Source organism: Phycodurus eques, chromosome 1, assembly GCF_024500275.1.
Source record: "Phycodurus eques isolate BA_2022a chromosome 1, UOR_Pequ_1.1, whole genome shotgun sequence".
Lineage (NCBI taxonomy): Eukaryota > Metazoa > Chordata > Actinopteri > Syngnathiformes > Syngnathidae > Phycodurus > Phycodurus eques.
This window is the reverse complement of record NC_084525.1, coordinates 1,294,451-1,319,967: the sequence shown is the minus strand read 5'-3', so window position 1 is coordinate 1,319,967 and position 25,517 is coordinate 1,294,451. Positions and strand designations below refer to the sequence as shown.

The following is a 25,517-nucleotide window of genomic DNA, read 5'->3' as shown; positions in this document are numbered from 1 at the left end:
TGTTCGTACGCGGGTCCTCGGGTTACGACGGCGCCGCAGAGGTTTCTTTGGGAGAAGTACCGTGCCCTTGTCGTCGTGACATTACAACGTTTGACCTCTGATTTGACCCCATCGCAGTAGAGAACACAGCAAGCACAGGAGAGTTTTGAAAGACAGGTAATATACCATCCCATAATGTCCACAGGGTTGATGTCCACATTAACTATCAATAGTACACTTTTTAATGATATTTGACTTGTCAAGTCATGTGTTAGGCGACCGGGTAGCACATGTGCCTCACAGTTCTGAGGACCTGGTTTCAAATCTTTCCTCTCACGTCCCACAAACATGCACGCGAGGTCAATTGAAGACTCTAAATTGTCCGTAGGTACGGAGGTGAGTGCGAACGGTTGCTTGTTTATACACTGTCTTCCCTGCGATTGGTTGGCAAGCAGTAAACGTTCAATTTCATCTTTGTATTACTCATAATTACAGTCACGGGGTTGCAAGGTTGTTTTTATTTGAGAGGGCGTGCGGGCTGTGTGAACATTGAGAAAAGTGACATTGACGTGCCTTTCCGAGGAAAGAAATGTAATAAAGCTCAATGGGAAGACGCCAAGCAAAAGTTCCAGCGTCATCACCTTGCCCCAACGCAATGTCGCCATTTTTTTTTTTTTATAGCCTACTGTAGGAGAAGGGTCTGCACTGTAGCCTTGTTTTTATTTTGATATGTCTTAATAGTGCCGTTTGCTTGGCTTTTCTGTATGTAAATCCCATTCGGTCACAGACGTTGACTCCAGTTTCCGCTCATTTGTACCTCATTAGTTTTGTTGTGCATTTTCTGTTTTCAAGACATATTGCTTTCTGTTTCGCTTTCATCTTGACACTTTGAGGTCTTCCTTTATCTTTCTTTCCGTTTGATGACCTTCCCATTTTGGTTTTTACTTGGTCCAGATTTTCGACTGGGACTGGGAACAAACAGCTTTTGCAACATTCTGTGATGCTTTTTTTTTTTTTTTTTAATAAAAAAAACCTTCCTAAAGAAGTCTAATAATTCTCCCCTTTGTTTCAATTCGACGATTCATGTCGGTCCACTCGGTGCAACGGCTCTCCGAGGTGTCAGCACTCTTATTTAAATGCCGACTAATCAGCAGCTTCAACCCGATGTCGGTGTTTGTTTTAGAACTGGGAATTCCAAGTTGATTCCATGTTTTTTTTCCCTCACAAGTGAGCGATTCTATATTATTTTCCTGTACCTTCTGGAGAAAAACATTGTGACTGACAAGATTTGTTTCTTCTTTTTTTAAAAGTGCTTCTTAAAGCCACAACAATGGTATTTTGAGTTAAAAAAAAGGTGTGGATTATCTGTAATTTGATGGATCTAAATATCAATCCAATCGATACCAAGGCGAGTATCGATATCGGATCGATACTGCAGTTTCTCTTCTGTCGTCCAGCAATGTGCTCGAATGTCCACTGCGAGCAAGATTGCAAAGAAACAGCTGGGACTAATGGCAACATCTACCTGCAGAAAGGATTTTCTCCAAGGCGGCACAGTTAGTAATTCAGAGAAGAAGAATGTAAACATGTTCCTGTTCCTGAGCAGAAACCTTTGTGAGCAGAGAGCCAAAGGTTAAGAATGAGAGCCAATTGTACTTGACGCTTTATTTACACTACGGACTTTATTTCTCACAAAATCGTGCAATGGAAGGTAGTTTTTGTTGTGATATTTAGATTTTTGTTACATTGCTACTTTTTTGGTTTTTTTTTTTTTTTTTGTGACTTTTTTTCTGAAACAATTGCGGTTTGAGAATATTTATTTTTATACCGTTAATTTTTTTTGTATTGTAGTTCATCAAAAAAAGCAATTTTATCGCCTAAAATGAGAGATGTTACGAATGTGCAGTCTTCGAGGGGCGTGTCGAGTCACGGAGGGGGCGTTTGCGCAACGCGCGTATCGAAGCTTGCTTCATTTAGGGGCGGACCGGGAAGTGATGACGTCCGAGGTCTCGCTGCGCCACGTGACCGATTCGGGAAGCGCTTTCAGAGTTTGCCGCGAGGTTTGACAGCAATCGCAGCCCCTCATGCAGGCTCCATTCAAAATGTGTTTTTTTTTAATGGAGTTGCGGTCAGCTCAGTTTGCATAAAGACTGCGTAGTTTGTATAGGCTAATAGAGCGTTGACAGCAGTTTGGCCAGTAGATCGCGAATAGCCCACCGGTTGGTGCACTTGACTCTCAACCCGGGGTGCGGTGGTCGCTGAGTTTCAGCACACGCCATTTTCCCAGTGACAGAAAAACATTAGACAACCTGCCATACCAGTTGATGAACATTTTAAGCACACAGAATATGTTAAAATAAATTATACATTTTACACTTTATGTTGGGAAAGTACTTGGTTTTGTAGTACGTACAAGAGCCGAAATGGATGCGTAAAGATCCAGCTTGCCTGTGATTATGCACATGGCCAGCAGGTGGTTTCGTGTGCTATGAACCATTACTCGAACCAATGGCTGAAAAGTGTTCCGATGCTTCACTCGTCATCAGCACCTAAAATCTTTGTGCTGTGTTTGACAACAATCATAATCAACTAACTCAAGGCAAAATCTCAAAAGTTATTCAATGATCATGACAGTTCAAGTCAAAAGTTTAGGTATCGGGAACCTCGCTCTGTACTTGATACCAGATCGATACCAAAATTCTCAGGATCGCGCTACCCTACCTTCCAGCAGTGGTATTTTTTTTCCCCCGCAGCATAATTCCCACCCTGATAACAATACAGCGAGATGAACTGTTAATGCAATTGCCTTTGTACAAGGATAGAAAGCTCCGCTTTCGCAGAGCATCAAAAAATTGAGATAGACTCTTGTTGTTCCTCCCCACGGAAATCTTTAGTAAAAGGCGAAAGATTTATACGATCTGAAGAGAAACAAGAGTGAACTGCTTTAGACACAGCGGAGCGGACTAGGTCATTGGCCGCCATACACATTTGACAAACGGTGTTCAACTCAAAAGTGCCACTATGTCTCTTTAATACAGATGATAGCCTTTCAACTACAATTAATATACTCCAATTGTATCATATTTCAACGCAAAACCACAATTTAATCGTGTATAGATGCTCAGGTTTCTCGTTCTTTATCTAGTTTGTCAAGCGCTTTGACGCAAAGAATTGTGGGTATTAAGCATTCGCCAGGAGCCAATCATGCGTCAGTAGCGATCGCCTACGTAGAGCGCCAGCGCTGTGTAACAGCTCGCTTAACCGACGTTCCAATCAGGCGGCCATGTTGGAAAGGTCGACGTACTCATCAAAGGAAATGTATGGGCATTTAAATTCAGTCCTAATTTGCTCATTTATCAACGAATTTTCATGAGGTTTACTTATTTTTGGCAACACCAACGTGTGTGTTAGCCATAGATAAGATTTTTATAAAAGCACCCCAAAATTATATTTTTCCTGTGAAAGGTTGCTCCCAGTTCCCGTGTTGTAATTTTTAGTGATTGTAATCAATCGTATGCAACATAATGTACAGTGTACCGGCCTCCTTGATTTTTCGGTTTTCTTGTCGTCCACACACATTGAAGGCGCTTGGACGACTTTGCCCCTCGGAGCATAGTGTCGCCGTAGGAACGCAGCTCAAACGGGGCGTGTCGTATAAACCCATTCATATCTATGTCTGTGTCAACCTGTGTGCATAGTGTTCCGCATGCTCTATGACCGTTTGGTGAGTTTGATGTCACCATTGGTCACAAGTGCTAGTTTTCTGCTGTCGCCTGTCGAGAAAGTATCAAGTACCACTTAAGGGCCAAAAAAAGCTGATCGATATTTTTTGGGGGATGATTTGAAGTATCGATGTCTTCCTTGTTTTGTTTTGTAGATTGTTGTAATTTAGGCAGCATGGTGACCCAGTGGTTAGCATTAATGCCTCACAGCTCTAATAAGGTTTGAATCTGCATGTTCTCCTCACGCTTGCGGGAGTTTTCTCCAGGTACTCTGGCTTTTTTTTTTTTGCATTTAAAAACATGCTTGGTAGATTCATTACTTAATTGTCCATAGGTGCGGATGTGAGTGCGAATGGTTGTTTGTTTCTAATGTGCACGACGACTCTTGCCTAAAGTCAGCTGGGTTGGGCTCCAGCTCCACCACATCCTAATGACAACAAGCACTTTAGAAAATTGATGGATTTAGTTGTCATTTATTCAGACAAACAAGTACAATTCAATATAATCTAACGTTCAATTTGCTGTATTGCAGTATATGAGGGTAGGCCAAATAAAAGGAAGCTATAGCAAAGCCTCCGTGTCAGACAAAGCGTTCCGGTACGACATCCAAAGTGTCCGAAAGTTGGAGTTCGGAGTGTAGGCTTAGATGTGTGGAGTGTCGCCTTCCTTCACCACAACACTGATGGAGCTCTTGATGTTCTTGAGTTTGTCACTGTCAAAGCTGACCAGCAGCACGCTGGAGCCAGCCACGGTGGGAGTGAACACGGCGGTGGTCGTGGCTTCCTGTTTGGGGCCCACGCGTCCAATCCTGCAAGAAGAACAGAAGTAAGAAGATAAAGTTTCTTCATCCAACGCTTGTCATCATTAGGGTTGTGGGTGAGGTGGAGCCTGTCCCACCTGACTTTGGACAAGAAGCAGCGCGCTTCGTAATTTGCGTGCGTCGACCTCGACTAGAGCAAATCAGTTTCTTCTTGGGCTAAAAATTGGTGGTATGCGTTGCGTCATGTCAAAGACGGTCAGTGTGCTACTAGCGCGCCTCATTTAAAGGGAATGAGAGGAGCCACTTTGATTGGCAGCAAACAAAGTTGCCTGCCAACAAACCTACAGTCGCGCCGTGCGCTGCGCCGGATTTACGGCCGGTCGCAAAAACAGTGCCCTGAGAGTGGATACGTACTTGAGCGTTAGGGGCTTGCCGTCAACGAGGCCAGCCCCCCCAACGGTGAAGCTGCAGTCCTGGAGCGTCTCCGGCAACGGGTTTAGCATGCTCGGCCTTGCCGACATTGGCCGCTTCACCTTGGCTTCTCCTATCAGCTGCGCAGGCACATTTAATGAGTGCTACAGAAAAATGGATGGTTAATTCGTTCGTTAATTAGTTGTTCATGTTGAGATCTTAAAGGAAACATCCGGTGTTATGGAAAATAAACCCCATCAATTAGCCAGCGGTGGCTTTGCGCAAGCGTCATGCAATAGAAATGTTGACGTAGAAGGGCGAACATTTTCTGCCCTGGTGAGAGTCTCCGATAACGCCACAAAAATAGTCGCTTGATTTGTTGTCGTGTATTTGGAAAAATAGGGTTGGAAAGGTCGCTAAAGAAAGCAACCAAGTTGCTAAGTTGTCGACACTCAGTAGGCAATATCGGAATGAAAGTCATACTGTTCCGCCTCCCACAAGACCGGCTGATTTGAAAATGTAGATTTTAATTGTGTACCTATTCTTTATCCTCTGTGAATTTTGAATGTCAGAAGATCAGAGACCTTTTAAGACACAGTTTGAAAATGGGAAAACTATGCATAATAATACGTCTCTAATCATCTTTCAATGCATCAGTACCTTGATTTCGAGAGGTGGCTCGTCCAGCACAATCGTCTTCTCGACCTTGCGGTAGTCGATCGTTTGCTTGTCGACGGTGATGGCCGACAGCCGAATGAGCCGATCGGACGTGATGACCGATCCGTAAGTGCCGTACTCCAGCTTGAGGTACACGCGTCTCTCTGAAAACACAATTAGTCAACTTTTCGTTCATCAGTGTAAATTCTAAGACGTGTGTCTACATTTTATTCATTTAATCATTTTCATTTCCAAACATTTTGAATGGGATGGAAGGATCTCTCTGAATGTTCCCAACTCCTTTTTTGACACCAGTAAAATAATATTTGAATGACTATTTTCAACATCGTGGCGGTTGAGAAGGTTCTCACCTTCTCCAGTGGGCACCTCCAATCTGTCCGAGACGAATCCACAGCTTTCTCCTCGTTTGCCATTGTAACCCACAGCTTTGGCGAAGAAGAGGAGCGTGCAGCTCTTTGCCACCGTGCAGTTGTTGGTGACGACGGCATACACCTCAAAGTCGGAACCCACGATCATATTTTCTGCCAGTTTGATCTTCAACAAGAAGGCGCAAAACACGTCAGTTTGGGCTATAGATAAAACGAGGATACTGCATTGCTTTTATTTACATACCACTGCCACAAAGTTCTTTTTTTTTCTTCTATTGTTAGTGATTACACAAAAACATTTTTCTACTTAATTGTGTCAACCATCCATTTTCTGAGCCGCTTCTCCTCACGCGGGTCACGGGCGTGCCGGAGCCTATCCCAGCTGTCGTCGGGCAGGAGGCGGGGTACGCCCTGAACTGGTTTTCAGCCAATCGCAGGGCACATCGAAACAAACAACCATTCGCACTCACAGTCACGCCTACGGGCAATTTAGAGTCTCCAATCAATGCATGTTTTTGGGATGTGGGAGGAAAGCGGAGTGCCCGGAGAAAAGCCACGCAAGGCACGGGGAGAACATGCAAACGCCACACGGGCGGGGCCGGGGATTGGACCCGGGTCCTCGGAACTGTGAGGCTGTTGTGTCAACCAGTTCCGAGCAATTCTATTTTGTTGAACACACACACAAAAAAAAGTTCATGTTAGATCAACTTAACAAATGCAAAAATGAAGAGAAGATATTGACCGGGCCCAACCGCGAATAGCGAAAATCTGCGGATAGTTGATGCTTGGGGGGAAAAAAACATGGAAACCCCCCCCCCCCCCAAATTTTGGAATAAGCGGGGATAAACCACCAATAGTTTTCAGGGTTGTTACCCCCCACAACCCTCAAAAAAGAAGAAACCAAAATGAAAAAAAGAAACATTAGGAAAAAAAATGGGAATTTTATATTATTTAAAAAAAAAAAAAAAATCAGCCAATACGTGAATCTGCAAGGTGCCGGGATTTTATGTGTAATGCAATTTAATTGAACCATTATTTCAGTCCAAAAAAAATTCTATAATAAAGCAGAGTTAATGTTCAAACTGTGCATAATGTTAGCGGCTCGAAATGAAACCGGTCTCCATTTTGATGAATGCTTAGGCCAACGTATTAAAATGTTGGTCATGATGGTGGCGTTTGGAGAACCAAATATTTTTGAGGTGCTAAAAAAAAGATAAAAGAACCAAATATTTTTGAGGTGCTCCTCGGTATAAAAGACAACCGCTTACGCCGCCTGTGGCGGACATCAAAGTTTGATTCTCATTTCAAGGTTTTTGCCATGAAAGAGGGTGCGAGCGCCTGTTCGGTTGTAATTCCCGTCGTATTCAACCTTGAGACGGAGGCCTGGTTCCTCTCCTCGCTGTTGTAGCTTGTTGCGGTGCTGGGCCTTCTCATACACCTTCCGCTCCTCCTTGGAACCTAAACCGTCAGCAGGCAGAATTTTAGGAAGAGAATGTCGCAGCTCATCAACGTATACGTAAAGAGACACATAAGCTGCGCGTTTACCTTCAGGATACTTGTACTCATGTGTGATGTCATGTCTCTCGTCTGAGCCGACGGCTCCGGTGCTGATGAAGCGTCCGACGGATTTGGTCGAGCCGCTGAACTTGACAAACTTTCCGTTCGACAGGCGCACCAAATCCACCACGTCGGCGTTGACCTAATAACGCAAGACGACAGCGGTATAGTATGTCGTCATTCTCTCTACCCGGGGATGTTTATTTACTTCATGAATGTGAGTGTGAATGGTTGTTGGCCTAATGAGGAAAAGATGGATGGATCATCTATTTACAGGGGAGTCAAACGCATTTTTGTCTCGGGCCGCATTGAAGTTAGGATTTCCCTCAGAGGGCCGTTACAACAGTGAAACCATATCAATGTTTAATCACCAAATCGTATTATTATTACCATTACACAACAAATTGAGGGATGACTACTTTTGCAATCACAAGGCAAGGATCATAGTTTGTTCCAAGTTACTGTAGAAGAGGGGTTCGGTCACAGAAAAATGCAATCTCTCAACATTATTGTTTATTAGTATGACGATTTGAGCAAAAATCACGGAAGGTGACGAGCATGATTTGCTTTCGCGGGCCACATAAACTAATGTGGCGGGACGCATCTGGCCCCCGGGCCTTGAGTTTGACACCTATGATCTATTAACTTGTACAATCTGGCGTTGGTCCCGATTAGGATAGTTTGGCCTTGGGTTGAGGTCTATGCTTAACCGTGTACAACCCCAATTCCAATGAAGTGGGGACGTTGTGTTAAACAAATAAAAACAGAATGCAATGATTTGCAAATCATGTTCAACCTATATTTAATTAAATACACCACAAAGACAAGATATTTCATGTTCAAACTGAAAAAAACTCTCTTGTTTTTAGCAAATAATCATTAACTTGAAATTTTATAGCTGCAACGCGTTCCCAAAAAGCTGGGACGGGGTCGTGTTTACCACTGTGTTACGTCACCTTTTCTTTGAACAACATTCAATAAACGTTCGGGAACTGAGGACGCTGATTGTTGAAGCTTTGTCGGTGGAATTCTTTCCCATTCTTGCTCGATGTACAACTTCAGCCGTTCAACAGTCCGGGGTCTCCGTTGTCGTACTTTACGCATTTTCAATGGGAGACAAGTCTGGACCGCAGGCAGCCCAGTCTGGTACCCGCACTCTTTTACTACGAAGCCACGCTGTTGTAACACGTGCAGAATGTTTGGCATTGTCTTGCTGAAATAAGCCGGGCGCTCCATGAAAAAGACGTTGCTTGGATGGCAGCATATGTTTCTCCAAAACCTGTATGTACCTTTCAGCATTAATGGTGCCTTCACAGATGTGGAATTTAACTGTCATTGGCACTAACACAGCCCCATACCACCACAGATGCTGGCTTTTGAACTTTGCGTCCATAACAGTCCGGATGGTTCTTTTGCTCTTTGTGGACGTCGTGTCCTCCGGGTCAATTTCCAAAAACAATTTGAAATGTGGACTGCGTCAGTCCATCTTAGATGAACTCGGGCCCAGAGAAGCCGGCGGCGTTTCTGGGTGTTGTTGATAAATGGCTTTTGCTTTGCATAGTAGAGTTTCAAGTTGCACTTAAGGATGTAGCGCCGAACTGTATTTACTGACATTGGTTTTCCGAAGTGTTCCTGAGCCCACGGGGTGATATCCTTTACACATTGATGTCGGTTTTTGACGCAGCGCCGCCTGAGGGATCGAAAGTCACGGGCGTTCAATGTCGGTTTTGGGCCTTGCAGTGATTTCTCCAGATTCTCTGAACCTTTTGAAGATATTATGGACCGTAGATGATGAAATCCCTAAATTCCTTGCAATTGTACGTTGAGGAACATTGTCCTTAAACTGTTCGACTATTTTCTCACCCACTTGTTCGCAAAGAGGTGAACCTCGCCCCATCTTTGCTTGTGAATGAGTGAGCCATTCAGAGAAGCTCCTTTTCTCCCCAATCATGGATCCAACCTGTTCCCAATGACCCTGTTCACCTGTGGGATGTTCCAAACATGTTTGATGAGCATTCCTCAACTTTCTCCCTCTTTTTTTGCCACCTGTCCCAGCTTTTTTGGAACGTGTTGCAGCCATAAAATTCCAAGTTATTGATTATTTGCTAAAAACAATCATGTTTATCAGTTTGAACATGAACTATCTTGTCTTTGTGGTGTATTCAAAAGAATATAGGTTGAAAGTGATTTGCAAATCATTGTAATCTGTTTTTATTTATGTTCAACACAACGTCCCAACTTCATTGGAATTGGGGTTGTATTATTCTTAATCTATATTCTTTGTTCCAAATAATGATGTCATCGACTCACCTCAGCGAAAATAAAAGGAGCGTCATACTTTTTGGTGAGCTCTCCTTCCTTGATGGCCCTCAGTGCAGCCGGTCCGCAACAGTAAACACCTGACAACCCATAAAAGTTGACCTCAGATAGATTCATACATTTATATATGGCAACAATGTATTTCAATAAGACTTAGCATGCAACAAGAAAGCCATTTCAAATGTGTGTGACTGTGTGGATTACAAGTAGACAAAGTTCACTCAGCGACATCTAGTGTGATCCAAAATCTATTATTATATGTATTAATAATTCTGCCTTTACAAAGATAATCATTTTCACTTCTTAACGTTTATTATTGTGGTCGTGTTACGGAGTGTTGTAAAACTGTGCTGCATTACCCCGAGAGCTGATTCTAATTGTTGAGTTAGATTATTTGGCTCCATAACTAGGAACACCTCTCAGATAAAACGCAACACTACAAACAAAACGTATGCTGTACGACGTCGATACAAACTGAACGATAGTCTTTTTTGTAAAGGCAGAATTTTTACAACAGCGCTTGTATTGGATAGTCATTAGCTTGTGTAGGTGTGCCTAATGTTGTGGCTGCCGGGTGTGTATGCAAATCCAAGTTCACCATCACTCTTCTCCTGTGGCGTTGGGTCACTGGCTTGCCAACCGTCAAACTCCTCTCCCAAGTCTGGACGGGTCATCCAGCTGTCCACCCAAACATGAAAGTTCCTGCAAAGAGGTGTTGCAGGTGAAGGCTCATCAGGACCGTCGTCGTCATCATCATCATCACGGCTGGACGTACTGTTACTCACCAGACCGAATCCCCGTCTGAAATACTTTCCCCTTCCTCATCGTAAAGGTTTTCTACGATCAGGTTGGCGTTACTGTCGTGGGCCGAACCAAAGTTAGTGACCACCCGACACGGGATGCCCAGGCCACGGGACACTGCGGGAAGCAAGTAAACATTGGATGCTGTCTTTACTGTGTGTAAGGGTGTCTGTGTGTGTTAACCATGCAAAGGGAAACATCTGGAGAGACGTGCTCGTCGTTTGGCAGGGATAGCGAATCAAATACGTTTGTACTGTCGAATAGGAATAACGCGATTGCGTATGTCTCTCATGTTCGCGCAATCAGCGCTATTTCAAAAGTCAGATTCAAAAAAATATTCTAATTTGCCGTCCGATAGATTAAAGAAGATTTGGACGTTTTTATTTTCGTGTTAAATCCATAAGTGGTGAGCTGGAGCCTTTCCCAGCTGACTTTGGGCAAGATGTGGAGCAACCCCTCTTGAGTGGTCCCCACCCAATTATATTCAATATTTTATTTTTTTTTTAAATTCATTTTGACTTATTTATTTATTTATTTTCACTGATTATTTAATCTTTTTTTTTCGTTTGTTTGTTTTTGTCCTGCGACTGGCTGGCTGTCCAAAGGAAAATCTCCGAATGCTGTAGGACAGAGGCGGTGTAACAGGGAGGGACTGGAGGGCAGGTGCCCCTCCGCCCCCCACGCACACTTTGTATCCTAAATGCAACTTTTTTTTTTACCCTGTGTGTGCGGCAAAAAGTGCCCCCGGAGCGGCAAAAGTGCCACTGAAAATTTTTTTTTTGTTAATTCATTTTATTTGTAATGATTTCCCCCCATCAAAAGGATGGCAAATGTTGACAAAAATTCAGAGTTGCCTGTAAAATATGTATAATATGATGGTACTCTGTCATACAAAAACAGTGGACCCCCGCTGCTATCTCAGGGAAGATAGGGACCTGCCCTGACCGTGACTAGCAAAAATCTGCAAATAATTAACACTCATTATAATTGCCATGAAATTTAAGTGTTTTTGTTTTGTTTTTGTTTGTTTGTTTGTTTTTTTTTTTTTTTACTTCCCATCCCCAAAAAACAAGGAAGCTGGGCCTAGGGCAAAAAAACTAACAAAAAAACAGAAGGAATGGGGGTTCGTGTAAAAAATACAGCAGATAAGCGGTGCTTCCTGCAAATAACAGGTTTCAATTTAAAAAATCAGCCAAGAGGTGAATGTGAAACGCTGAACCGCAAATATGCGCGTTTCCATCCATCCATCCATTGTGTGTACCACTTTATCCTCACAAGGGTCGCGGGAGTGCTGGAGCCGATCCCAACTGTCTTCAAGAAAAAGGCGGGGTACGCCCTGAACTGGTCACCAGCCAATCGCAGGGCACATATAAACAAACCACCATTCGCACGCAGTCCGCCATCAACATAGCATGTGTGTTTTGGGACGTGGGAGGAAACCGGAGTGCCCGGAGAAAAGCCACGCAGGCACGGGGAGAACATGCAAACTCCACACAGGCGGGACCGGAAGGACTGAACCCCGGTCCTCAGAACTGGGAGGCAGACGCTCTAACCGGTCGTTCACCGTGCCGCTGCATGTTTCCACTGTATTTTTGTTCTAAAAATAAATGTTGGGAAAAATATAACATAAAATAAGTTGTTATTGTAAAAGATCTAAAATATCATGACTCTTTGCATTGATTGCTGTTTTCGTTCTGTTGAAAGGACCACATTCAAATTAGGTTAAGTGTATTTAATCATCCAAAATACAGACATTTCTTATACAGTATCAATGGACGAGCATTTTTTACTTCAGCTAACGGTCATCGACTGATCAACAGTGAGGAAATAGTTCACAAAGTTCAAGACACTCGTTTATAAGCGTGGAGGGCGGTCGTCTACCTGTACAGCCAACAGCAGCAAACACCCAACACTGGCCGTAACGGACCGGGCCGCTCTCCGCCCACTGGCGCAGGATGTCGCCGGTACCGACCCACGAGCAGGGATGAACGCCTCCGGTAAAGTCATACCACTCTCCCACCAGCACTCCGCTGTCATCATTACTGTTAATCTGAGGCGACAAACACAGAAACTATTTAATAAAGACTGGGAAAACATTAACAATAATACAGCAATGATGAGGTATCTTTTTCTGTGAACACCATCCCAACTTTGAAATACAGGGATGGCAGGATCATGTCGTGGAGTTGTTTTGCTACAGGAGGGACTGATGGACTTCACAAAATAGACGGCATCATGAGGAAAGAACTTTGTGTGGAAATACTGAAGCAACATTTCCCGACACCAGCCAGGAAGTTAAAGCTTGGGAACAAATGGGTCTTCCAAATGGACAATGACCCGAAGCAAGCTTCCAATCAGGTTACAAAGTGGCTTAATAATAGCAAAGTCAATGTTTTGCAGTGGCCGTCACACAACTCTCATCTCAATCTTACTGAAAATTGTTGGGCAGACCTCAAAAGGCATGTGCGAGCAAGGCGGCCTACAAACTTGGCTCAGGTACACCAGTGATGTCAGGGGGAATGGACCAAAATGGACTAATGAAACAAAAGTTGCTCTTCATCCACCCATCGTCATGTCATGAGTGCTCGTCCTCAATATCGTGGCGGGTGAGGTTTACATTGATGCCGTAATGACTGAAACAGTCAAAATAACTTGCTCTGGCCGCACCTCAACAACACGTCTTCCTTGGCTTTAGCTACCTACCATTGCGCTCAGGACCCGCGTCACGTAGATAGGATTTCTCCTGGCTGAGCAGTCCTGATCAGCGTCCGATGCAAATTTTGGGTTGTCATCCAGGACCTTCAGACAGATGTCCAGAATTCCTGCTTCAAACTGCAGACACAGCAAGCGGAGCAGTTTAGTTTTACAGCGCCCAGCAATGGTCAATGACATTTTTGAAGGAGCATTAAGGAATTATTATCCATCCCAAGTGACTTTGGTCAACAGGTAGGGTACACCCTGGACTAGTTGCCAGACAGTCTTCGGGCACATATAGACAAATTACCATTCATACAACTATAAGGACAATTTAGAGTCTTCGATGAACTCGACATACGTGTTTTTAGAATGTGGGAGGAACCTGACGTAAACCCAGAGAACATGCAAAATCCAAACAAGACGGCTAGAAATTTGATCTCCAAACTTGCTATCCAGTATGACAGCGTCACCAATCAATTATAACAAATTCTTTAATCAGTGAATTTTCTTGTGTGCGCATGCATACCTGTCCAAAGTTCCACGGTGTCCCCTTAATGCGTTTGTACGTGCCTCGGAAGATCTGCCCGTGCTGCGCCAAAACGTACTCTTGCCGCTTGGCCTCACTGCGCATGTACACAGCATCATCTGCGGGACCGAGCAGAGTCAACAGTGTTACTGTACACGAGTGGTCTCAAACTAATTTTTGTCACGGGGCACACTGTCGTTAGGCCATTATGACTGTGAAACCACCAAAATCTATAACCGCTTCATCATATTAAAAAAACTGATGGATAACTCGTTTAGAAACATGAAGTGAAGGAAAACGATTTGTTTAGCTATTGATTCATTTATTTTAAAAAGTTGTTTGGTAACAAAATAAAATACTTGCAATCTTCAAAATTATTTAAAGTGAAGACAATTAGCAATTTTGGAACAGATAGCAAGAAACATGAAGTACGCGCACATGATTTGCTTCTGCGGGCCACATAAAATGATGTGGCGGGCCACATCTGGGCCCCGGGCCTGGAGTTTGACACTGGTGCTGTACACGTTTAATTGAGTGACAGCCTCATGGCGTCTGCCAAGCACAAGGGCGTGACAGGTAGTTTTGATCATTTCGGTGGATCAAGATTTCGGATAGAGGACTTTAGTTGCTCTGCTTGAGTCCGCTACTGCTGACCAAGAATGGAAAGTCCATTGGGCGTTTTTTTTTTTTCCCCTCAAAAACAAAAAACAAAAAAAAAAAAAAAGACTGACTGACTTGGACACCAGGCGTTAAAGAGCAATGTAAATTGCCCTAAGGTGGTCGTCTTCCCGTGATGGTCTACAGTCAGAGAGTAGAGTCCAATGGGGGCGTTGGGGGAGGACACTACGGTGACGGACACTTTGTTGCCGGCGGGGTCACGAGTGGCCGAGGCGCTCCACTCCGTGTCCGCTGTGGAGTCGCTGAGTGGGAAGGAAACCTTGGTGTCTGATTCACTTTTGGGCACCGGACCTGCAGGAGGAACATATAAAATCTAAATCAGGACACACGCACGCACAATACGTCATCCGACGGTGGGTCGGTTGCTTTCTGACCAGTGTGGACAGTAAAGGTGAGGCTGGCGTCGTGTGCTTCGAGCGTCTTGCTGCCAGCTTTCAAGAAGACAAAGATGGTGAAGGCTTGTCCCCGTCTGACGATCAGACGCTGGTCTGCAAAAAGCTTCGTGCGGTGGCTGCTCTTGTTGCCTCCGATATTCAGGTCGCAGTGCTCGATGTCCAAAACTAACACAAACACGACTCGTTACTCAATGAAAACACAGTACAGTAAAGTATGGATTATAAACCGTGGCTTTCCACCTCACTTTAACCCCTGCGCCGAAACAATGATGCGTCTTATCCAGTGACGTGCACTCAGGGTAGGCAAGTGAGGCAGAGCCTCACTGCCCCCTGGTGCTCTTTCCTTTCCACTGCATGTGAATAGTAAAAAATAAAAACAAACCTTATTATTACATTAAATTGTTCCATTTTCGTTCTATGGTCCGTGCTTTACATTGATTTTCTTTTTCAACCCAATAATTTCAATGATTTAATCATGAAAATAGTTGAAATTTCATATTTCCTGTACAAATGCATAGGAAGCGCAGCTACGAGTCACGACGAGTCACCGCTCCCGTGACGCTTCAAGCGACCACGCACACATCCATTCAGGCAGGCTGTGATTGGTCCGTGGCTTCACACAAGAGACATCGGTGTTTCCTCATTACGTCGCCAAAAATATACGTTTTCATCACACATGTACTGCACCTACTGACGTTTAACAGACCGTCGAATATATTTAATGAAGGTGTGCGACATTTAGTCTTTCTTATCGACAAGAAAAGCCACTAAAAGTGCACAGCGGAGGCTGGTATGTACGCTGCCACAACCAGCATGCGGCAGTGTTGAGTTGAGCTTCACAGAGCTCCAGACGTCAGCGCCTCACCAATCATGAACCTCACCGCACGTCACTGGTCTTATCGCAGATGTTCCTGATTCCAGGAGCTTTGTGAACCTGGCCAGCTGTGTGTTTACTGTTCATAAATGTTCATTTTCCTTTTGAAATAAAATCTGCATACCCCGAAGCACTCCGATCAGTATTCAGCTCAAGCGCACACCGTCATCATACTGTATTTCATATTTTTGTTGTGGCAAATAATGTAACACATTGCTTTGTCCACATCTGCTATGCAGTGAATTTGGTCTCCAGTTCCGTCGCTGATATCACACCAAGACATGGCGGCGTATCGATTACGGCGGTGAAAAAGGGGCGTTCCCAGGGCTATTAGTTATTTACGGATCGCTCCAAAACAGATTTTTCGAAATGACTGCCAGTTTCATTTTTCTTAAGCAAAAAAACTACTTGAGAGCTTGTTAGTGAAATATTGGCCATCTGTCTAACTTCAAGTCTAATCTCCCTTCTACACAATTGTAGTCCACAAAAAGAAGGCGACTCCGAGGCTCTATTCTCCCTGTTTGGCAATATTTCACACCCAACAGACTCCGTTCTCTCCCACTTCGACTCATCTGTTTTCTGCAATTCCCTCATTTTTCGATGCAAACATCAAACGGAACTACCTACAACTTCCTTCTGGCTTAGTCCATCCTCACTGCCTCCCCCGTCCCGTCCACTCAGCTGCGAACCGCTCCAGTGAGAGTTGGAGGTCACGGCTCGATGAAGCCGACAGAACCACATCGTCTGCAAAAAGCAGAGATGCAATACTGAGGCCACCAAAGCGGACCCCCCCCTCTACGCCTCGGCTGCGCTGCCTTGAAATTCTGTCCGTAAAAGTTATGAACAGAATCGGCGACAAAGGGCAGCCTTGGCGTAGGCCAACCCTCACCGGGAACGAGTCCGACTTACTGCCGGATATCCGGACCAAACTCTGACTCCGGTCGTACGGGGACCCGACAGCCCGTATCAGGGGGTTCGGTACCCCATAATCCCGAAGCACCCCCCACAGGACCACCCGAGGGACACGGTCGAACGCCTTCTCCAAGTCCACAAAACACATGTAGACTGGTCGGGCGAACTCCCACGCACCCTCGAGGACCCTGCCGAGGGCGTAGAGCTGGTCCGCTGTTCCACGGCCGGGACGAAAACCACACGGCTCCCTCCTGAATCTGAGATTCGACTTCCCGACGGACCCTCCTCTCCGGCACCCCTGAATAGACCTTACCAGGGAGGCTGAGGAGTGTGATCCCCCTGTAGTTGGAACGCACCCTCCGGTCCCCCTTCTTAAAAAGGGGGACCACCACCCCAGTGGCACTGTCCCCGATGTCCACGTGATGTCGCAGAGGCGTGTCAACCGGGACAGCCCCACAACATCCAGAATCTCAACCACCCCCGGGGCCTTGCCACCGAGGAGCTACACAGAAATGATATCAATTGGTCATCCTTTCTCTGCGGCCCGGTAACAAATACCTCTCGGCCCGGTACCGGTCTGCGGACCGGTGGTTGGGGACGACTGGTTTAAGGTACATGTATTTTGATACATGGCAAGAGTTAGTGTGGAGGAGCATTTCCCACTTCTAAGGAAAACAGCTTTAGTGTGAATAGATCACCAGTACGAAACAATAGAAATATTTGTCTTCTATTAGGCTGTATGTTTTCTAAACATTCACACAATAATAAGAATAAGACATTTTATTCTTGTAACATTACTTTTAAAAAAATTCTTGCAGCACAAGGTTTTTATCGTCACTTTAAAAAAAAAAAAAAAGCCACTGTTGTAATAGTAACACTTTAAGTCTTTTTATTTTGTAATGTTTTTCTCGTGAGATTACCATTTTTGTTCAAATTGTGACTTTATTCTAGTTTCTCATTCTCAACATTGGAACATTTCTCGCAATATTACCACTTTCAAAAAAAAAAAAAAAAAAAAAAATATCCTACTTTATTCTTGTAACATTTTACTCTCTAACTCTCTCTTGTAATATATCTATGCCACATGTACACTTTATTGTCGTAACATAATGGTGTTTTTGCCCGGTAACATTATAACTTCATAAATGAATAAAACGTAATTGTATTTGAATTTTGTAATGCTTTTTTCCTCCGGTAAGATGACTTTTCTCTTGTAACATGAGCACTTTTTTTTTTCTTCTGAATTGTGACTTCATTCCTGTAACATACTTTGGCAGCATGTTTCGCATTTCACATTGTGACTAGTCTCTCACAATATTACTTACCACTTTTAAAAACAAAAGCACTTTATTCTTGTAACATGTCGTGTAACATTCTTGTTAACTGTTGCAATATGACATCTCTTGTAATATTATCATTTCCCATGTTTTTCATTTTGTAATGGTTTCTCTCATGACACCCACTTTTTTTTCTTGCAACGTTACCACTCTGTTTTTATTTGCTACTTGAATTTTGTAACATGACGACATGTTTCTCTTGTAACATTTCAACAGTTCTCTGACAATCTTATCACTTTTTCAGAAAAATACGCCTTCATTCTTAGGACATGACAATTTCTTTTTCTTGCGATACAACACAAAACACCGGCTTTTGCACAGTACATCCATTCATCCATCCGTCCGTCCATTTTCCGAGCCGCTTCTCCTCAAACGGGTCGCGGGGGCGCCGGAGCCTATCCCAGCTATCATCGGGCAGGAGGCGGGGTACGCCCTGAACCGGTTGCCAGCCAATCGCAGGGCACATAGAAACAAACAACCATTCGCAGTCACATTCACACCTACGGGCAATTTAGAGTCTTCAATCAACCTAGCACGCGTGTTTTTGGGATGTGGGAGGAAAGCGGAGTGCCCGGAGAAAAGCCACGCAAGGCACGGGGAGAACATGCAAACGCCACACAGGCGGGGCCGGGGATTGGACCCCGGTCCTCAGAACTGGGAGGCAGACGCTCTAACCAGTCGTGCACCGTGCCGCCTGCATAGTGCAGTACAGTGCATATATTTTTTAACATACATAAACTTTCTGACATGCCCAATATCATTCATACGAAAGCGCGTCTCTCGGCATTCCAGCTAATATTAATTTAACGGACTCTTTCCCAAATTAAACTGCAAAGATATCCTGTTTGAGCGATACGTTGCAACTGTAAAATAAATCATCATCCAAACCATCTAGAGAAAAGCATGCCTCTTTCATCTTACCTTGACTCATGATTGCAGTGGCACTCGAGGTGCGTGTATGCCAGCTCCCGGTCTTGGTGGGTATTTGAAGCACATGAAACCAGAGTGGGCTGCTCACATCTGAGCTCATCTGCCCATAATTCTGTTTTTAGTTGGAAGGCCGACGAGGCTTGGTTGACTTCCTCTTTCTCTTTCAGAGAACATTGCTTTCTTCCAAAGTCCTGTCGCTCGCTCCACTGTCTGTGTTCAAACACTGTATCTGTTGCTTAAAGGGTTATAACTGACAATTTCAAACAATTTACAATGCTTGCGGTTTGCATTGTTTGTCAGCATTAAGCTAAATGGGCTTTAAGGCAAAGCTATTATTGTTCTTTTAAATTCTCCGTTTTATGTTTCGTTTGAGAGTAATCTTCATCTGGGAGTGGCATTAGACATCTTGAAGCCTCTTTTTGGAAGGATTGTTATGAAGTGAGTTGAATTCACTGCTACCGTACCGCGGTCATATCTCAAAGTTTTGCTTGCAAGTCAAAGATAAAATTTGATCAAAGTACAGCTTGTTTCACAAAAACATCGTCATTTGGGTCACTGGTATCGCAAAAAAAAACCTCTGTAAAACAATAAATGAAGCATACTTTCACATTACCAGTGTGTATCGTGTTAGTTTGTATTTGCATTTTTTTCAAATGTCTACATAGTTAGTTTTTTTTTAATACTGTAATTTGTTTCAAATGTCAATTGCTATTTATCCAGCGTGGTGGAGTTAGTTCTTAGTGTTATATTCATCGTTCATGACAGGCAAATGACCAACGAAATCAACCACGTGTTGTGCTAGCCACACACTGACAGCTTTAATGGTACTAAAACATTAACAAGAGACCTCACAAATTATACATGAAAAAACAGAATGTTAAAAAAACAACAATAAAAACACACTCAACTTACGTAAACACCTTAAAGAAAGAAAATGTGATTAAAAAACCAACAAGCAGTTTCACAGGAAATATCTGAAAATGTTTTACCAGACAATAAAAAAGCAAATAATATCATGACGACATTTTTGTTGTTGTTTTTTTTTTGGGGGGTCATTTCAATTCTAAGAAGTGTCCATTGGCGTTTTATCCCCGCATTGATTGACTAACCGACAGAACAGCGCAAATCCACATGCTGGTTGAAACGTGATTTGGATGCTAACAAGTGGTCTCTCACTTTTTGTAAATAATACACATACACACAAATAAATATTTGACGACAATTGTATAAAATGAAAAAGCATTTTGAAGGTTACGAAGAGTACGTCGTCATGTGCTGCAAGAAGGCAAGATCACTTAGCACAATTTGTCATTGTACAGTCGACCCCCGCGTAATCGCAGTCCGGCACCCTATTCGCCGTATTTGCGGATTTTTTTCTGGTTCCGACTTACTGCTGGTACAAATTTGGGATATGTTGCTGCTTTAGAACGGAACTTGTAGATGAACTGAGGATCCCCTCTAATAAAGAAAATATTTGACATTTGGACTTGTCAGAGTCAATAGTCACCACTAATGTAAAATAAAAACCAAAGCATAAAAAAAATTAATGACTTCAAATATTTAATCTTGTCCATTTTCTGCTTCACTTATTGTTTTGTATTCTATAATTTCTTTTTTTCTTCTGAGTGGTGATGTTAAAACCACAAAATAAACAACACCACCACGAGGTGCTGACTCAGCATGTGTGCGCGTGCGTGCGTGCGTGTGTGTGTGTGTGTGTGTGCGCGTCCAACGGTTACGTGGGAGGAATCAAAGTGATAAATAATAATCATGAAACAACAAGCAGGTGGACCAGAACACCAGACATCTGCGAAAGGAAGGACGACACAAGTCAGGCCACCAATAAAGAAAACAAAAGAGAAACTGTCAAAATTGGGACACTACAAATGACACACAAGCACAACGTATCGCACGGGGCATCCTCTCGAAACGAGATTGACTCGAGGAGAAAATGTGTCAGAGCTTCATCCAAATTCAAGGAAGAGACAGCATGTTGACGTCTCTGGTATTATAGCATATATGTATTATAGTTTGAACACGACCCGCGTGAAACTGTACGACAAAGTCAAAGAGAAAAAAAAACACCATTAGTCCAAGAATAAAGTTGGAAATATTCACAGTATATTGTCTGATTAACATGTCGCTTTCAGGCTGTTGTGTTTAACTTTACGTGGAAATATTGAAATTCAACTTGAACCTCGCTCTTTCTGAGAGGGACGTTGCTTTCTATCAAAGTCCATTTTATGAGGCATCATTTCATATTAACAGTGTGTACCGTGTTGCTTTTCATTTGCATATTTTTCTTCATATATTTTTCATTATCGTTGTAAAACAGATTTATTCTCGTAGTATTACTTTTTTTATTCTCGTATTGTAGTGACATTATGAAATCAACATCACGATTTTCTGAATATTTGACGCTACGCAATCTACAATGAATAATTTGATGGTAAAGAAAATTCTGTGTTAGTAATTCAAATTCAAAATCTCATGGCACAGATATGCTTCCATAGTTTCATTACCATAAAACAAAAACAAAAAAATAACTGCCTGAGACGGACGGGCCAATACACATTTTGAGTATTTCAATGTGTATTATTATATTGAGAGTTTGTTTTTAGAGTGTATTATTATATTTAGAGTTTCTTTTGAGAGTTACAACAAGCACCAATTCGGTGGATTGACCCCTAAACATTTTCCCCTTAATATTACTAATTCATTCTCCTTACATCAGTTTTTCTCTCATAGTTGTATGCCTGCTCTTGTAAAAAAAAAAAAAAAAAATAATAATAATAATAATTAAAAAAAAGGAAAAAAATGCTCCTTCGTTGATGAATCTTTAAATATAACACCTTTTTTTCTGTTAATATTATTACTATTTTAGTCTCTGAACATTATTTCTTGCAATATTGCGCCATTTTGCCACTACGTTAGGCTTTGTTGTATCCAATCTCAATTGGCTTTGCAGAGGCTGTTAGACTGCTGGACTCCAGTCGATGCTCTCTTGCCCTGACATCATCTCAGCAAAATAGAAAAAATAAAATAAAATTGGCAATATTTTGTTCCCGTAATATTTGATTTCATGTTTCATTTGAATTGGGACCGATGCGACGACATAGACAATTGAGGGACAAATCTCTAATGTACAGCATCACAGCATTTATAGCTAATATTAATTGCCCGTCCCTAGGAGGGCTATAATATGACTTTTTCTCTCGAAAAGGACAATCAGGTTTACTTTAAATATGTATTCAAAACGGCGACCTGTCTTTTGCACACAAAATAACTGATGTTTAAAAAATATATCCAACTTATGTTGTTGGCGTCACAATTTCAAGCCACAATTAAGACGACAGGCTTACCGTGTCCTGGGAATCCAGGCCTAAACCTCTGTTGATTTTCCTATCGGCACATCTCCCTGTCGCGCAACGCAAAAGGACACATTATTTCATTCAGAACACTTTATGATGTCATGAAAAGTATAAAAAAAAATGGTCCATTTGTTTTTAAATGTGATAATATAATCTTTGTCAGAGCTTATCCAATTTGAAAGAAAATGACTACGTGTATGCAAACCGAGTTCAATCTGGATCCGCATCTCGATGTACCTGAGCATCAGCCAGGTGCGGAGGCTTGGCTTCGACGGCGCCGTTCTTCCTGTTGACCGCCGGCGAGCTATCCGTCTGACGCAACGACGTGCGGGCCCCGGGACTGCGGGAGCCCAGCGACGACGCGGAGTCCACGACCTCCCCGCCGAGGGCCGACAGACAACCGCGCTCGGAGTCGCTGGAGAACACGTCGGTGCTCTCCTCAGATGAATCTGTGGCGTCCGCCAAGTCTGCAAGTTATACCGAGTCATAAAATGTAGTTTGGAAAAATAACTTGGGGTAGGGCTGATTTCATCTCATGTTGGTCATTAAATTGATTTATTACATTTATTATCCAATCAGATGGATTATTTTCCTAAATCGTGAAGCCCTACTCTGAGTTGGTGTTTGTCAAACGCACTCAGCGGATGATGGCTTGTTTTCCAGCGTTCACAGTCGTGGTGAAGTAGATGGTGACGAGCGTCGACCTCATTGTGCAGTAGGCCGTCGGGGGCGGGGCCGGAGGCCGGTTGTCCGGGGTAGCCGGCCGGCGACAGCGAGCCGCGGCCCGACGACGAGGACGATTGGCTGAGGGTCGTGGAGGCGGAGCCGGCGGAGTGAGGTCGAGCGTATTCTAGAGCCCTGTGTGAACGACACGCCACAGGGACTGACGACACACAAGCATGCAGTAGTCGTCGTCAGTGAGCAAGACGAAGCTCAGTGGGCACAAGCATGGACGACGGTATTGTGTTCCACTTCTGACTTGGATATACCGGTTTTGCAGTTAAAACATTACACATCATATGTATGAAGCTTTTTTTCACAATTTCACAACAGTTTCCTTGTGTCCTATCAACACATCTGTGACATGATTTCTCCAAAATACCCCAAGATTCAACAGTTACACAACACTATTGCTGGTCTTACTGAAATGAGCCCATCTTGAGAAACCCTGTCTCATGCAACTGCTGGGGCCAATGGTGAGGCCGGGTAGGGGGGCTCCCACCCTGAGCTGTCACCTTATCGTGGCGGAGGGGTTTGTGTGTCCCAACGATCTCAGGAGATAAGTTGTCTGGGACTTCTGTTCACCCATGACAAACGGGTCCTAGGTGAGGGACCAGATGAAGCACAACTCAAACCCCCGTATGATGAATACAACATTTGGACATTGTTTTCCCTCGCCTGGACGTAGGTCACCAGGACCCCCCTCTGGAGCCAGGCCCGGAGGTGGGACTCAATGGCCATGGGGCCCGGCTGCGTAAAGCCCAAAGAGGCAACGTGGGTCCCCCTTTTCCCCAAGGGGTCAGGTGCGTAAAGAGCTGGGTGGCGGTCCGATCCTTGGCTACAGAAGCTGGCTTTAGGGATGAGGAACGAGACCTCTGTGGCAGGCAAGGAGCCTGAGCTGGTGGCTTCTGAGTCTTCAACTAGATATAGGCGGGCTCACCTCGACACACAGCTCGGGCTTCGGTACCCGTCGAGAGGGGTTGGACTCTATTCCACTCTAGACTTGCCCCCAGTGAGAGGCGCCGAGCAGGTGCGGGCATATTTATTGCCCCCCCGGCTCGGAGCCTGTACGTTGGGGTTCACCCCCATGGACAAGAAGGTAGCCTCCCTCTGCCTTCAGGTGGTTGGACGGGTACTCACTGTTGTTTATAACTATGCACCAAACAGGAGCTCAGATTACCCACCCTTTTTGGAGTCCTTGGAGGGGGTGCTGGAGAGCACTCCTGCTGGGGACTTCAATGCTCACGTGGGCAACGACGGTGAGACCTGGAAGGGCGTGATGGGGAGAAACGGACTCCCAGATCAGAACCCAAGCATTTTTTTTTCCGTTCTTGCTTTTTGACTTCTGTGCTCATCACGGATTGTCCATAACGGACACCTTGTTCAGAAATAAGGGTGTCCATAGGCACATTTGGTACCAGGAGACCCTCTGCAGTTCGGTGATCGACTTTGTGGTCGTGTCATCGAACTTGCGGCCGCATGTCTCGGACACTCAGGTGAAGAGAAGGGTGGAGATGTCAACCGATCACCACGTGGTGGAGCTCTGGCTCCGATGGTGGGGGAAGATGTTGGTCCGACCTGGCAGGACCAAACGTATTATGAGGGTCTGCTGGCAATGTCTGGCACAGTCCCCTGTCAGAGGGAGTTTCAACTCACGCTTTCTGACTTCCAGAAGCTTCAAGGAAATTCTGGTCAACTATACGGCGTCTCAGGAGGGGTCATCAACTCGGGACATTGCGAGTCGGTGGGCCGAACACTTCGAAGACCTCCTCATTTCACTGACACACATTCCTCCTTTGAGGAAGCAGCATCTGAGGCGGGTTCTCCCATCTCTGAGGTTGAAGTCACTGAGCAAGTTAAAAAGCTTCTCGGTGGCAGGACCCTGGGGGTGGATGAGATCCGCCTTTGGATGTTGTGGGGTTGTATTGGACATCAGGGACGGTGAGGCTGGATTGGCAGACCGGGGTGGTGGCCCCCCTTTTTACACCTCTGTGCATTTGTACTTGCTCACCAGCAATATCTCGACGAAATTTTACAAATGTATTGTTAAATGGGGCCTGCTATCCTCTGTCTATCAACGAATACCGCCATGTCCTTGAGAGCACATTAAAAAAAATAATGAAAGTCATTTTACGGTACAATTAATACTTATTGTGGCTTTAATCACTGTGCCGAATGCCTCAGCAATTCCTTCCAGAGACATTTTCAGATACAGTATTTGAGTCAGGACCAACGTCATGGACAGCTAAGAGAATAGATCAAGTCTTTTGGCGACCACAGTAAATGTACTGTCTGCAAAATGTTCCCGGCTCTTACGTCTCCCAGGCAGGATGCCACTGACGTCCCGGTCACAGATGGCAGCGTCGCTAGGTTGAATGTCCATGAATGTTTTGAGGCCCAGCCCCATGAACACTCTCTCCTGCAGTCTCAGTTCTGCAACACGCAACATAGTCAACAATGCACACCATTTCTATCGTGTTGT

At 44.1% G+C, this 25,517-nt stretch overlaps 2 protein-coding genes and 1 non-coding gene across 3 annotated transcripts in view; all 3 read right to left on the bottom strand.

Annotated features, from left to right (window-relative positions):
* Window positions 1-2,803: 2,803 nt before the first annotated feature.
* On the bottom strand, window positions 2,804-2,917 carry LOC133414228 (U5 spliceosomal RNA). Its single transcript, XR_009769964.1, has one exon. It is a non-coding gene; the product is annotated as a U5 spliceosomal RNA (small nuclear RNA).
* A 1,250-nt stretch (window positions 2,918-4,167) lies between these two features.
* Window positions 4,168-19,506, bottom strand: LOC133399694 (protein-glutamine gamma-glutamyltransferase 2-like). The gene is made up of 15 exons (XM_061671429.1): window positions 18,936-19,506; window positions 14,871-15,056; window positions 14,554-14,787; window positions 13,819-13,937; window positions 13,299-13,427; window positions 12,477-12,645; window positions 10,580-10,712; window positions 10,393-10,496; window positions 9,786-9,874; window positions 7,464-7,617; window positions 7,288-7,376; window positions 5,901-6,084; window positions 5,533-5,693; window positions 4,876-5,012; window positions 4,168-4,509 (listed from the first exon to the last, which is right to left on the bottom strand). Exons 1-15 carry the CDS (start codon window positions 19,042-19,044, stop codon window positions 4,344-4,346), a joined length of 2,163 nt encoding a protein of 720 aa, XP_061527413.1. The 5' UTR covers window positions 19,045-19,506; the 3' UTR covers window positions 4,168-4,343.
* A 73-nt stretch (window positions 19,507-19,579) lies between these two features.
* The window catches only part of LOC133399702 (pleckstrin homology domain-containing family G member 4B-like), a 43,684-nt gene continuing 37,746 nt past the window's right edge, over window positions 19,580-25,517 (bottom strand). Inside the window, exons 22-26 of the mRNA XM_061671442.1 lie at window positions 25,352-25,468; window positions 22,953-23,198; window positions 22,553-22,782; window positions 22,307-22,362; window positions 19,580-20,751 (exon numbers count right to left, since the gene is read on the bottom strand). Coding sequence (XP_061527426.1) covers window positions 22,327-22,362; window positions 22,553-22,782; window positions 22,953-23,198; window positions 25,352-25,468 — 629 coding nt within the window. The 3' untranslated portion in view covers window positions 19,580-20,751; window positions 22,307-22,326. The remainder of the gene's footprint in view (window positions 20,752-22,306; window positions 22,363-22,552; window positions 22,783-22,952; window positions 23,199-25,351; window positions 25,469-25,517) is intronic.

Bases quoted from the DNA above. Each gene is read 5' to 3' on its own strand.
- LOC133399694 (XM_061671429.1), bottom strand. From the start codon at position 19,044: ATGAGCTCAGATGTGAGCAGCCCACTCTGGTTTCATGTGCTTCAAATA. The intron at 12,646-13,298 runs GTAGGTAGCTAA...TTGTCGCCTCAG, and splicing joins CGCGGGTCCTGAGCGCAATG to ATTAACAGTAATGATGACAG. The intron at 4,510-4,875 runs GTACGTATCCAC...TTCTTCTTGCAG, and splicing joins GGCAAGCCCCTAACGCTCAA to GATTGGACGCGTGGGCCCCA.